At 47.3% G+C, this 10655-nt stretch overlaps 2 protein-coding genes across 2 annotated transcripts in view; both read left to right on the top strand.

Annotated features, from left to right (window-relative positions):
* The first annotated feature begins 495 nt into the window (after positions 1 to 495).
* Positions 496 to 8524, top strand: PET117 (PET117 cytochrome c oxidase chaperone). The gene is made up of 2 exons (XM_084775901.1): positions 496 to 680; positions 8366 to 8524. The coding sequence occupies exons 1-2, from the start codon at positions 585 to 587 to the stop codon at positions 8510 to 8512; spliced, it is 243 nt and encodes an 80-aa protein (XP_084632027.1). The 5' UTR covers positions 496 to 584; the 3' UTR covers positions 8513 to 8524.
* Positions 8525 to 8740: 216 nt separating this feature from the next.
* The window catches only part of KAT14 (lysine acetyltransferase 14), a 38132-nt gene continuing 36217 nt past the window's right edge, over positions 8741 to 10655 (top strand). Inside the window, exon 1 of the mRNA XM_084775883.1 lies at positions 8741 to 9007. Within this exon, the coding sequence (XP_084632009.1) occupies positions 8749 to 9007 (259 nt within the window). The 5' untranslated portion in view covers positions 8741 to 8748. The remainder of the gene's footprint in view (positions 9008 to 10655) is intronic.

The following is a 10655-nucleotide window of genomic DNA, read 5'->3' as shown; positions in this document are numbered from 1 at the left end:
TCTTGTAAACTACTGTATTCTCTCGTTTTCCTGGTTAGTATATGACACAAGGATCTTGCGGGCTCCAAAGGCATTGCTTAAAGATTATACCGGCTGCACACTTCCGGAGCCTTGCCTGACCCAGCGCATTTCCCAGTCGGAGTAGTGAGAGGGCAACACGGCATAGCTGAGGCCGAGGCAGAAGGATTGCGAGTTTGAGGCCAGTGTGAGCAGCATAGCAAGACCTTGCCAAAAACCCAGCTTTTAGATGCTAAGGAAATCTAGAGTCTGATCGGTGTCGAGGTGTCCTCCGCACCTACACACAGACACCACAAGTATTCCCCAGCACGGTCCCCTGCACCTCCAAAGCCGCCCACAAAGCGACTTCCTGGTGGAGGCGGTCCCCAAACGGGGAAGCCCGCTCCCCGGGGGGCCCCCAGCCCTAAAGCGAAGCCGGGCAGGGGCTACGCTCGGCGCTCGATTGCTCGAGCCTGGCGACGGTAGCACTTGCAGCTGCTCTGCGCTCGAGGGGTCGAGCCTGGCCCGTTGCGGCGGCCGAGGCGGCGGGGGCGTGCGCGGGCGCGAGTCTGCGGCCCGGAGCGGGAATGTCGAGGAGTTCGAAGGCGGTGCTGGGCCTCTCGGTGCTGCTGACGGCGGCCACGGTGGCCGGCGTGCATCTGAAGCAGCGGCAGGACCGGCAGGTCGGTGTCACGTGACCGCGTCTTCCGGAGCGCGGAGCCCGCTGCGGTCCTGGCGCGCGTGGCGGGCCGGGCCGGCTCCTAGGGCGCGTACAAGTTTCCGAGTCCCCTCTCCCTAGCCTCGAGGCCTGAAGCTGGGGCGGGAGCCGCCGGGCAGGCGTGTAGCCCCGAGTTTGAGCGCTGGTAGGGTGAGCAGGAGGCCCTGGGGTCACCACAGTTCAGGACGCTACACCCAGTAGTGCTTCAGTCCCGAGATAACCCAGTTCACACCCAGCACACCCCTAGTGCCTTTGGCCAGGGTAACTTGAGATTTTTGTAGTTTTTTTTTTTTGTGTGTGTGTGTAAGTGAACAGCCCCTGCTGTGGGACGTAGGTTCTGGAAACCTTAAAAGGTAGCGCCCTCCACGTTTTCTTTTCGGGGGACTATCTGGCTCATTAATCAGCGACCGGCCGGCTCTTTATGGTCTCTTTCGAGTTTGCAATGGTTAGCGCGCTAGGCACGTTGAGAACGCATAGTTAATAGTAACCTCTCCACAGTGTTCTTTCTACGGCCGTGCCACATTCTGCAGGCCAGTTGCCTGATGTGCAGGCCAGTTGGCCTTTCAGGCAACACCGTTACAGGAATGTGGCTTGAACCCGATTTGCCAAGAGCAGAAGTAATGAAAAGTAGCCGAAAGCGACAAGAGTAAACAGCTCCATTGGCCCTGATCGTCACAGTCTAGAAGCCGGAGATCTGAGTCTTGCACTGTCATAGGAGTTTTGAGGAGCAGGGTGGGATAAACAGTGATTTAGAGATACACAAGCGATTAGAGACTTGGGATTAAAATATGGTTCCATAGGGATATCTTTCGGAGTAGAAGCAAGAAACTTCCTACTTAGGAGGAAAAGGAAGAGATGGTGGTTCTGTTTTATATTGGAAGGTAGGATAGATGTCTGTATCGACCTGATGTGTTTTGGAGATAGAAGCACGAATAGAGAGTGGAAGTGTGGAAGAACACAAAGATCTAGTTATTTCCCGGAAGTTAGTTCTAAAAGAAATACTGACCAAAATAACCTGCCCTGTAGGTTTGTCGATTTTTTTTTTTTTTGAGACAGGGCTGCTCTGTGTAGCCTTGACTGTCCTGGACTCGCTTTGTAGACTAGACTGGTCTCGAACTCACGGAGATCCCCCTGCCTCTGTCTGCTTCTGCCTCTGAGTGCTGGGATTAAAGGCATGCGCCACCACTGGGCTTGTCCTGTAGATGTTAATTAGCCATTCATTGTAACATCGATGAAGGCAGGATTGGAACAGAGGGTGTGTTGAAAATTTCAAGGAAGCTTTGTTTTCTGTCCCACATGACGGTGGTGTTTTTTTTTTCACTTTCTATACATGATCTTTAACTCTCAGTAGAAACCAAGGCCCCTAACTTAACAAATGGTTCTGCTTGGTTTTGACTGTGATGATAAGAAAACAATATGGAACTTTTTGGGGACTGTTTTGGTATTTTCACTGGCTGAGGATCAGTGGTAGGAGCCGTGGAAGATGCTGTGCCCCTGAACAAGGCACAGACCCCAGGGAGCCCAGGATGCTGCTGTCTGTGCTCTAGTGTGTTGCTGAGCCCTGGTGTCCAGTTTAGGCGGACTTAGAGCTCCTTTGTTACTTTCAGGTTTTTATGAGTTTTTCAGATTGTAGTCATAAGGTAAGTTGAGGAGTGTTGATGATTCCACAGGAATCACAGCTCCAGATGTTAGAATTAGTTAGTAATGAGCTACGTTAATTAGGGTCTCTATTGCTGTGACAAAACACCGTGACCGAAAGCAACTTGGGGACAAAAGGGTTTACTTCAGCTTACAGTCCATATTATAGTTCATCATAGGGAGAAGTTGAGGCAGGAGCCTGGACGTAGAAGGAAACTGCGCCCTGGCTGTTTGCCCCTGGCTGACATCAGGGCCGCGCACTGGACCACCTGCCCAGAAGTGGTGCCGCCCACAGGCCTTGCCATAGCAATCATAAATCAAGACACTACCTCATAGATTTACCCCTAGGCCAGTCTTGGGCATTTTCTTGGTTAAGATTTCCTCTTTCAGGGCCTGGAGAGGTGGCTTAGCAGTGAGGAGCACTTGCTGTTCTCCAAGGACCTGTAAGCACCTATGTCTGGTGACTTACAACTTTCTGTAACTCCAGCTCCAGGGGATTCACTGCCCTCTTCTGGCTTTTGAATGAGAGAGGGGTGTGGGAGAGAGGAGGGGAGAGAAATAAAAGGTAAACTAAATCCTTTTTTAAAAAAAAGATTTTATTTATTATTAAGTATACAGTGCTCTGTCTGCATGTATGACTGCATGCCAGAAAAGGACATTGGGTCCCGATGTTCCTGGTTGTGAGCCACCATGTGGTTGCTGGGAATTGAACTCAGGACCTCTGGAAGAGCAGGTAGTACTCTTTAACTGATGAGCCATCTCTCCAGCCCCCTAAAATAAATCTTTAAAAAATTATTTCCAGATATGCCTAGGTTTGTGTCAAGTTGATAAAACCAGTCAGCACAATTGGCCCCTTGTTACTTGACACAAACAGATCACTAAGTTATGATCTTTCCTTTTTGTTCATCCCCGAAATCTCATATTAGTATCAATATCACAATATAAAACATATTCCTAATTTTATTTGTTTTTTGTTTGTTTTTTGAGACAGGGTTTTTCTGTGTAGCCTTGGCTGTCCTGGACTCACTCTGTAGACCAGGCTGGCCTCGAACTCACAGCGATCCACCTGCCTCTGTCTCCCAAGAGCTAGGATTAAAGACATGTGCCACCACGCCAAGCAAAAGTCCCAGTCTTTAAGAGTTCAGCTGCACTCTCCCGTCTTTTGTGAGACAACGTCTATAAATCAGTGCTTCTCAGCCTTCCCAATGCTGTCACCCTTTAACACAGTTCCTCATGCTGTAGGGACCCCCAACCAAAAAACTATTTCTGTTGTGAGGCAGAGGCAGGCTGACCGCTGTGAGTTCCAGGCCAGCCTGGTCTACAAAGTGAGTCCAGGATAGTCAAGGCTACACAGAGAAACTCTGTCTTGAAAAAAACCAAAACAAACAAAAAACCTTATTTTTGTTGCTACTTCCATAACTAGTTTGCTACTGTTGCAAGTCATAATGTAAATATCTGTGCTTTCTGATGGTCTTAAGCCACCCCTGTGAAATGGTCATTTGACCCCCAAGGGAGTTCCGACCCATGAGTTGAGAACCATTCCTCCTGGTCTTTGCTGTCCTGGAATTCACTTTGTAGACTAGGCTGGCTGTGGAGACCTGCCTGACTCTGCCTTCTGAGGACTGGGATTAAAATCATGTGCCATCTTTTCTGGCCGAGGCTCAGACTCTTTAAAACATCAAAGATCTCCTTCAGAGTTCAAACCCTCTCTAAAATAGCCAAAGTATCTTAATTGTGGGCCCCTGTAAAATAAAAAATAAGTTAAGTCCTTCCTTACTCCAGTAGGGAAGAACCAGGACACAATACTTTTTATTTTTTTTAAAGACACTGTTTCTCTGTGTAGCTTTGGCAGTCCTGGACTCTCAGTTACATTTTGAACAAGGCAAAAACCAGAAACAGAGGGTAAAAAGTTGAGTGTTTGACAAAGAGGACCTAGTCACTGTCCTCTGGGCTCCAAGGGGCCTTGGCGGTGGCATGTCTCCAGCTCTGCCGTCCACAGCACATGAACCTTTCCTGCGCTCAGTCTTGTTCCAGTCCTTAGCAGCTGCTGTTCTTGGTGGCCGTTCCATGCTTCTGGCATCTTCAGAATATTGGAGTCTACATTGCAAATGGGCATGTACATCTGTAGGCCAGAGGAGGAAATCAGATCACGTTATATAGATGGTTGTGAGCCACCATGTGGTTGCTGGGAATTGAACTCCTAACCTCTGGAAGAGCAGTCAGTGCTGTTAACTACTGAGCCATCTCTCCAGCCCAACTGGGCTGTTCCTTTACCAATAGCCTCTTCTGGGCTCTTGTTAGGGACAGTGACCCTGCCTGTAGGTCTTACCTGAGGGGTGCTAGTCTCTTCTTAATCACAGCTGATTCTTAAACCCTAGCTGACTAGAGGCATATATTCTCAATTCAAAATATCATATGAACAGCCCTCATATAATCTTTAAAGGACTCTGAAAACTTTTCTTTTTAGCTGGGTAGTGGTGGCGTATGCCTTTAATCCCAGCACTAGTAGGCAGAGGCAGGTGGATTTCTGTGAGTTCAAGGCCAGCCTGGTCTACAGAGCCAGCTCCAGGACAGCCAGGGCTACACAGAGAAACTCTGTCTTAAAAAGAAAAAGGATGAAATTATGATACTAGCTACAAAACTGATAGAATATGAAAAGCTGAAAAGGAAGAACAACAGCAGCAAACCCTTCTCTAGTTTCACAAGCTGCCTCTGCTGTTTGCATTTCTCTCAGCCTCTTCCTAGATCTGGAGAACAGCCCACTGCAGTCTGGGCTCGCCGTGGTGTTTGCAGCCCGGGGTCAGGGGCTGCCTTCACAGTCCTCCCCAGATACAGCCCTGTCCCGCGCAGCAGTGCCCTGTGGTACAACACGGTGACCAAAAGCAACATGGGGAGAAAAATCCAGTTCTGCCTCACAGTTGGTCACTTGAAGTCAGGGCAAGGACTCAGAGGCCTAGGGGAGGGAGCTGACAGGAAGCTGTGGGGTGCTGCTCACTAGCTTCCTCTGGCCTTCTTGAGTTTGCTGTCTTACACACCCAGGGCCACCTGCCTAAGGCTGACACCACCCGCAGTGGGTTGGGCCCTCCTACACCAGCCACTTGGTGGGGGCATTTTTAAAACTGAGGTTCCTTCTTTCCGGATGACTCTTGCTTGGGTCAGGCAGACATACATCTGACCTTGACAGGAGGTCTTAGGTTAGTGTGGCAGGTGGAAGCTGGGTGTGTGAGGTGAAATGGGAGGAGATGAAGATCTAAGCATTGCTGCTGTTCTACAAGAGGGCTGGAGCTGGCCGAGCTGCTTGTGTGATAAGGGAACACTGACAAGACCTGGGGTACCAGGGCAGCAGGTTTAAGACAGTTGAACCAGTGCTTGGGGCGCCTAAGGCAGGAGGCTCTTGACTTCATGGCTAGCCTGCGGCTGCATTACAAGAACCTGTCACATACAAAACAAGACTTGAATTTCAGTTAAGATGCTCTCCAGGTCCTTTTTTAGGTTTTATTTTATTTTGAGACAAATTCTTCCTGTGTAGCTTTGGCTGGCATGAACTCAGAGATCATCCGCCTGCTACTGTAGCCTAAGTGCTGGAACCAAAGGTGTGAGCCACCGCGCTGCACCTCAGCCCCTCAATCTTTTTTGGGTGGGTGGGGGTTCTCTGCGTAACAGCTCTTGCTGTTTAGCTGTCCTGGACCTCGCTCTGTAGACCAGGCTGGCCTCGAACTCACAGTGATCCGCCTGCCTCTGCCTCCCAAATGCTGGGATTGAAGGCGTGCGCCAACCACTGCCCAGCTGAGCCTGTCACTCTTGAATTTTCCAACTCTGCTGGGTGGTGGTGGCGCACGCCTTTAATCCCAACACTTAGGAAGCAGAGGCAGGCGGATCACTGTGAGTTCGAGGCCAGCCTGGTCTATGAAGCTAGTCCAGGACCGCCAAAGCTACGCAGAGAAACCCTGTCTCAGAAAAATAAAAATTTCCCAACTCCTTGATATAGCAAATAGAGCTGTAGGCCTGGAAGAGATTCAGTGAGTACTAGTCAATTCTTTTTTTTTCTTTAATTAACTTTATTGCAAAAATAACAACAACAAAAAAAAAACCCTTTGCAAATAAATAAAAACATCACACACCAAATGAGACTCAAAGACTATACAACTCAGTGAACTTCTATACAGTTAGCTTTTACGTTTTCTTTAATAGTTTATTTTATTGTTTTATACTTATGAGGGTTTGCATGCATGTATGGGCACTACATCATGCCTAGTGCCCGTGAAGGTCAGACGAGGGCATTGAGGCCCTTTAGACTGGACTTGCAGACATGAGCTGCCATAGGAGTTGGATCCAGGTCATCGCAAAAGCAAGAGCACTCCGCCCCTGCACCGTCGCTCTGCCTTCTATAAGGTTGGAGTAGGTATTCGAGACAGAAGCTGGGAAGCGTCACATTAAATTTTATACTTTCATCACCAAACCCAAAAATTCCATGACAGAGTTAGGCTAGAAAAACAATTAGCTTTTGTTCCCTTCCGTAACTTCAGTCCTTCCTCATCCCCTTATGTAGCCTTTCCCGGTCTCTGTCCCCCCTGTTACATTGCACCTATATGTGCGTTTGTTTGTATAAATACAAATACTCTGCATATGTGAGAGAACATGGGGTGCCTTTCATTCTGAGGTTGTGTGACCTTGCTCAGTATTATACATTCTAAGCCTAGTCATTTTCCTGTACTTCTTTAACTTTATTTTTTTCTTTAGGACTGAGTAGTATTCTATCATATGTGTGTGTGTGTGTGTTTGTTTATGTGTGTCCATTCATCTGTTGGTGGGCAGTTAGGTTGATTCCAATTCTTTGTTAGGCCAGTTTTCAAAAGTAGAGATAGGTGGGCGGCTGGGGCAGGCGGGTCTCTGTAAGCTTGAGACTAGCCTGCTTTACATAGGGAGTCCCAGGATAGTCAGGACTACGTAGAAAGGCACTGTCTCAAAAATAATAATAAAAATAAAATAGTGACTGCAGAGATGGATCAGTTGTTATGAGCACTGGTTGCTCCTGTAGAGGAACGGGGTTCAGTTGGCTGATGGGTAACTCCAGCTCCAGGGTCTCGGTAGCCCTCTTCTGACCTCTCCAGGCCCTGTATACACATGACTTGTAAGTAGAACACCCATACACATAAAATACAGTTACAGATTTTAAAGTGAGCTGGATGGTGGTGGTGCACACCTTTAATCCCAGCACTGGAGAGGCAGAGGCAGGTGGATCTCTGAATTTGAGGCCAGCCTAGTCTACAAAGCATTTCTAGGACAGCCAGGGCTACACAGAGAACCCCCGTCTCGATGAAACAATCAAACAAAAACAAAACAAAAAATTTAAAGTGAAAAAATGAAAATAATAGCCAGGCGAAATGGAGCCATGCCTATAATCCCAGCACTTGGGGAGGCAGAGGCAGGCAGATCTCTGTGAATTTGAGGCCAGCCTGGTCTACAAAGCAAGTCCAGGGCAGCCAAGGCTACACAAAGAAACCCTGTCTTGAAGCTCTCCCAAAATGTACTCTGGGGGGAGGGGGTTGGGCTCAAGACGGGGTTTCTGGCCACCGCCCACCCGGCTAGCCCTGGCCATCTTAAACTGGCTTCTGCTTGTTTTATTGTCTTGATGTTTGTTGTTTGTCTTAGGTAGCCACCACTTAGAGTTCACAGTTATGCTAATTCATCACCTTTTAAAGGTATCATTTATCAATTAAATTTATAAAATTGAACATAGTGCTGGTTTTGAATTTTTTATTCCCATTAAGTTTTCTGTGTTCAGGGATTTCTAAAATGTGGTAAGAAGTCACTCCAGTGTTAATATAACACATCACCAGATTTACTTGGTGGTTTCTTTATTTACATTGTACAGAAGTTAAAATAGTAATTGGGTATTTAGAATTGGAACATTTTGAGTGTATTTTGGTGGCGCTGTTATTTAGATTTGAAGGCACAGGAAAGGAGCCACCTGTTCAGGGGTAACTAAAAATCTGCTTCTTATGTTTTTAGAGGCTTCGTGATGGAGTGATCAGAGACATTGAGAGGCAGAATCAGAAAAAGGAAAACATTCGTCTTTTGGGACAACAGATTATTTTGACCAAGCAACTTGAAGCAGAAAGAAAGAAGATGTTGGAGAAAGGATCTCAAAACACTTGATTTGAAAAATTGATGGCAGTGCTGAGTTCCTGTGTATAAACGTGGACATAGTGTGTGACCGAGAACAGCTAGTGAGACCTACCCCCTCCCCTTAAAGTCACTGTCCAGGACAGTGGATCCTGCCTTCTAAACTGCTTCTTTTAAGAATCTGTTCTGTCTGGATAGGGTACTTGTTGGCACATGCTCTCCTGAAGTTCTGTCTGCGGGATTCCTGCAGCCGCCTGTGAGCAGGAGACATGGATAGCAGCGTCCACCTGAGTGGTCTGCTGAGTCGGCATGATGACGAAGCCACGCGGACGTCCACCTCGGAGGGGCTGGAGGAGGGTGAGGTGGAGGGAGAGACTCTCCTGATTGTGGAGTCAGAGGACCAGGCATCAGTGGACTTATCTCACGACCAGAGCGGGGATTCCCTCAACAGTGATGAAGGAGATGTGTCGTGGATGGAGGACCAGCTGTCTTACTTCTGTGACAAGTGCCAAAAATGGATCCCAGCTAGTAAGGAGCTTCTCGATTCCTTTGATTGGTTGATCCTTGTGTGATGGTTTGTTTTCCAGTCTGTGAAAAACACTAATAAAGTAGACTTGAATAAAAATAAAATTATTATATTATTATTAATCTAGTTTACCAAATGTAAATTTATACAAAAACACATTTTTTTTTTGTTTTAGTTTTAGTTTTTTGTTTTTCCAGACACGGTTTCTCTGTGTAGCCTTGGCTATCCTGGACTCCCTTTGTAGACCAGACTGGCCTGGAACGTATAGAGATCTGCCTGCCTCTCTGCCTCTGCCTCCCTAGTGCTGGGATTAAAGGCGTGTGCCACCACGCCTGGCTGTTTCTAGTTTTTAAACCATTTATTTTATATGTATGTGTGTATGTACATGCATTGGCTGCAGAGGTCAGAAGAGACATCAGATCCCTTGGAACTGGAGTTGCATGTGGTTGTGAGCCCTGTGGGTGCTGGGAACTGAACCCACACTCTCTGCCAGGGCAGTAAGTGCTCCTAATCGCTGAGCTATCTCTCCAGTCCCACAAAACACATTTGTATTAATAAAAAAAATGTCACCCACTGTTCCATTGTTAAATTAACATTCTGAATGGTAGCCCAAGAAAAGTTAGGAATCTTGTTGACTTACAGATTAATATTGTGGATGGTAGCCATATTTGTCTACCAAGATTATGCTGTGGGTTGTGGGGGATACATTCTGTTGCCAGTATCGAGTTCAAGTTCTTGAGTTACTTGATGTTTGTGGAACACTGCTGTTGTCTCCTGAAGGGAGATTAGAATTGGGAATCCAATGGTGTCAGGTCCTTGCCTTTAGGCTGGGCTTATTTTCCACTGAGGACCTCTTCCCTCTTTCCCCCCACCCCCCCACCCCCGAGACCAAGGCAGGGTTTCTCAGTGTAGCCTTGGCTGTCCTGGACTCACTTACAGACAAGGCTAGCCTTGAACTCACAGTGATTGGTCTGCCTCCGCTTCCGGAGTGCTGGGATTAAAGGCGTGCGCCACCATGCCCAGCCTTTGTTTGTTTTGTTTTGTTTTGTTTGCTATCATTGATTCTTACCCAAACAGCATTTTCCATTCGGCAAGAGGCTAGAAAAGGCAAGTGTACTTCAGAAATGCTTTGTGTAAGAGTTCAAAGCTAGTGAAATGGAGCTGTAACACAGCGGAGTTGGTCGTTTTCTGGGATGTAGAAGCTCTTGTTAAAACAAAGTCAAAGCTGGCAGTGGTGGCGCACGCCTTTAATCCCAGCATTCGGAGGCAGAGGCAGGTGGATCACTGTGAGTTTGAGGCCAACCTGGCCTACAAAGCGAGTCCAGGATATCCAAGGCTACACAGAGAAACCTTGTCTCGAAAAAACCAAAAAGACCAAAGTTGAAAGCCAGGCATGGTGGCACATGCCGTTAATCCCAGCACTCGGGAGGTAGAGGCAGGTGCATCGCTGTGAGTTCAAAGCTAGCTGGGTCTACAAAATGAGTCTAGGACAACCAAGGCTACATAGAAACCCTGTCTCAGAAAAACGAAAAAATTAAATAAAAAGTCAATTGTTCACGTTAACAGCTACTGTAAGTAGATTGGTAGTAACAGTTCTTAGAAAACTAACCTAAGAATTGACTGTTTAGCTGGTGTTTGCTCTAAGCGGTC

The sequence above is a fragment of the Acomys minous genome (assembly GCF_964271855.1).
Source record: "Acomys minous genome assembly, chromosome: 3".
Taxonomy (NCBI): domain Eukaryota; kingdom Metazoa; phylum Chordata; class Mammalia; order Rodentia; family Muridae; genus Acomys; species Acomys minous.
Note: the sequence above shows the minus strand (reverse complement) of the source record. Positions and strands in the feature narration are given on the sequence as shown.

Excerpts from the sequence above, each read along its gene's own strand:
- PET117 (XM_084775901.1), top strand. The coding sequence starts at position 585 with ATGTCGAGGAGTTCGAAGGCGGTGCTGGGCCTCTCGGTGCTGCTGACG. Across the intron at positions 681-8,365 it reads AGCAGCGGCAGGACCGGCAG|AGGCTTCGTGATGGAGTGAT; the intron begins GTCGGTGTCACG and ends TTATGTTTTTAG.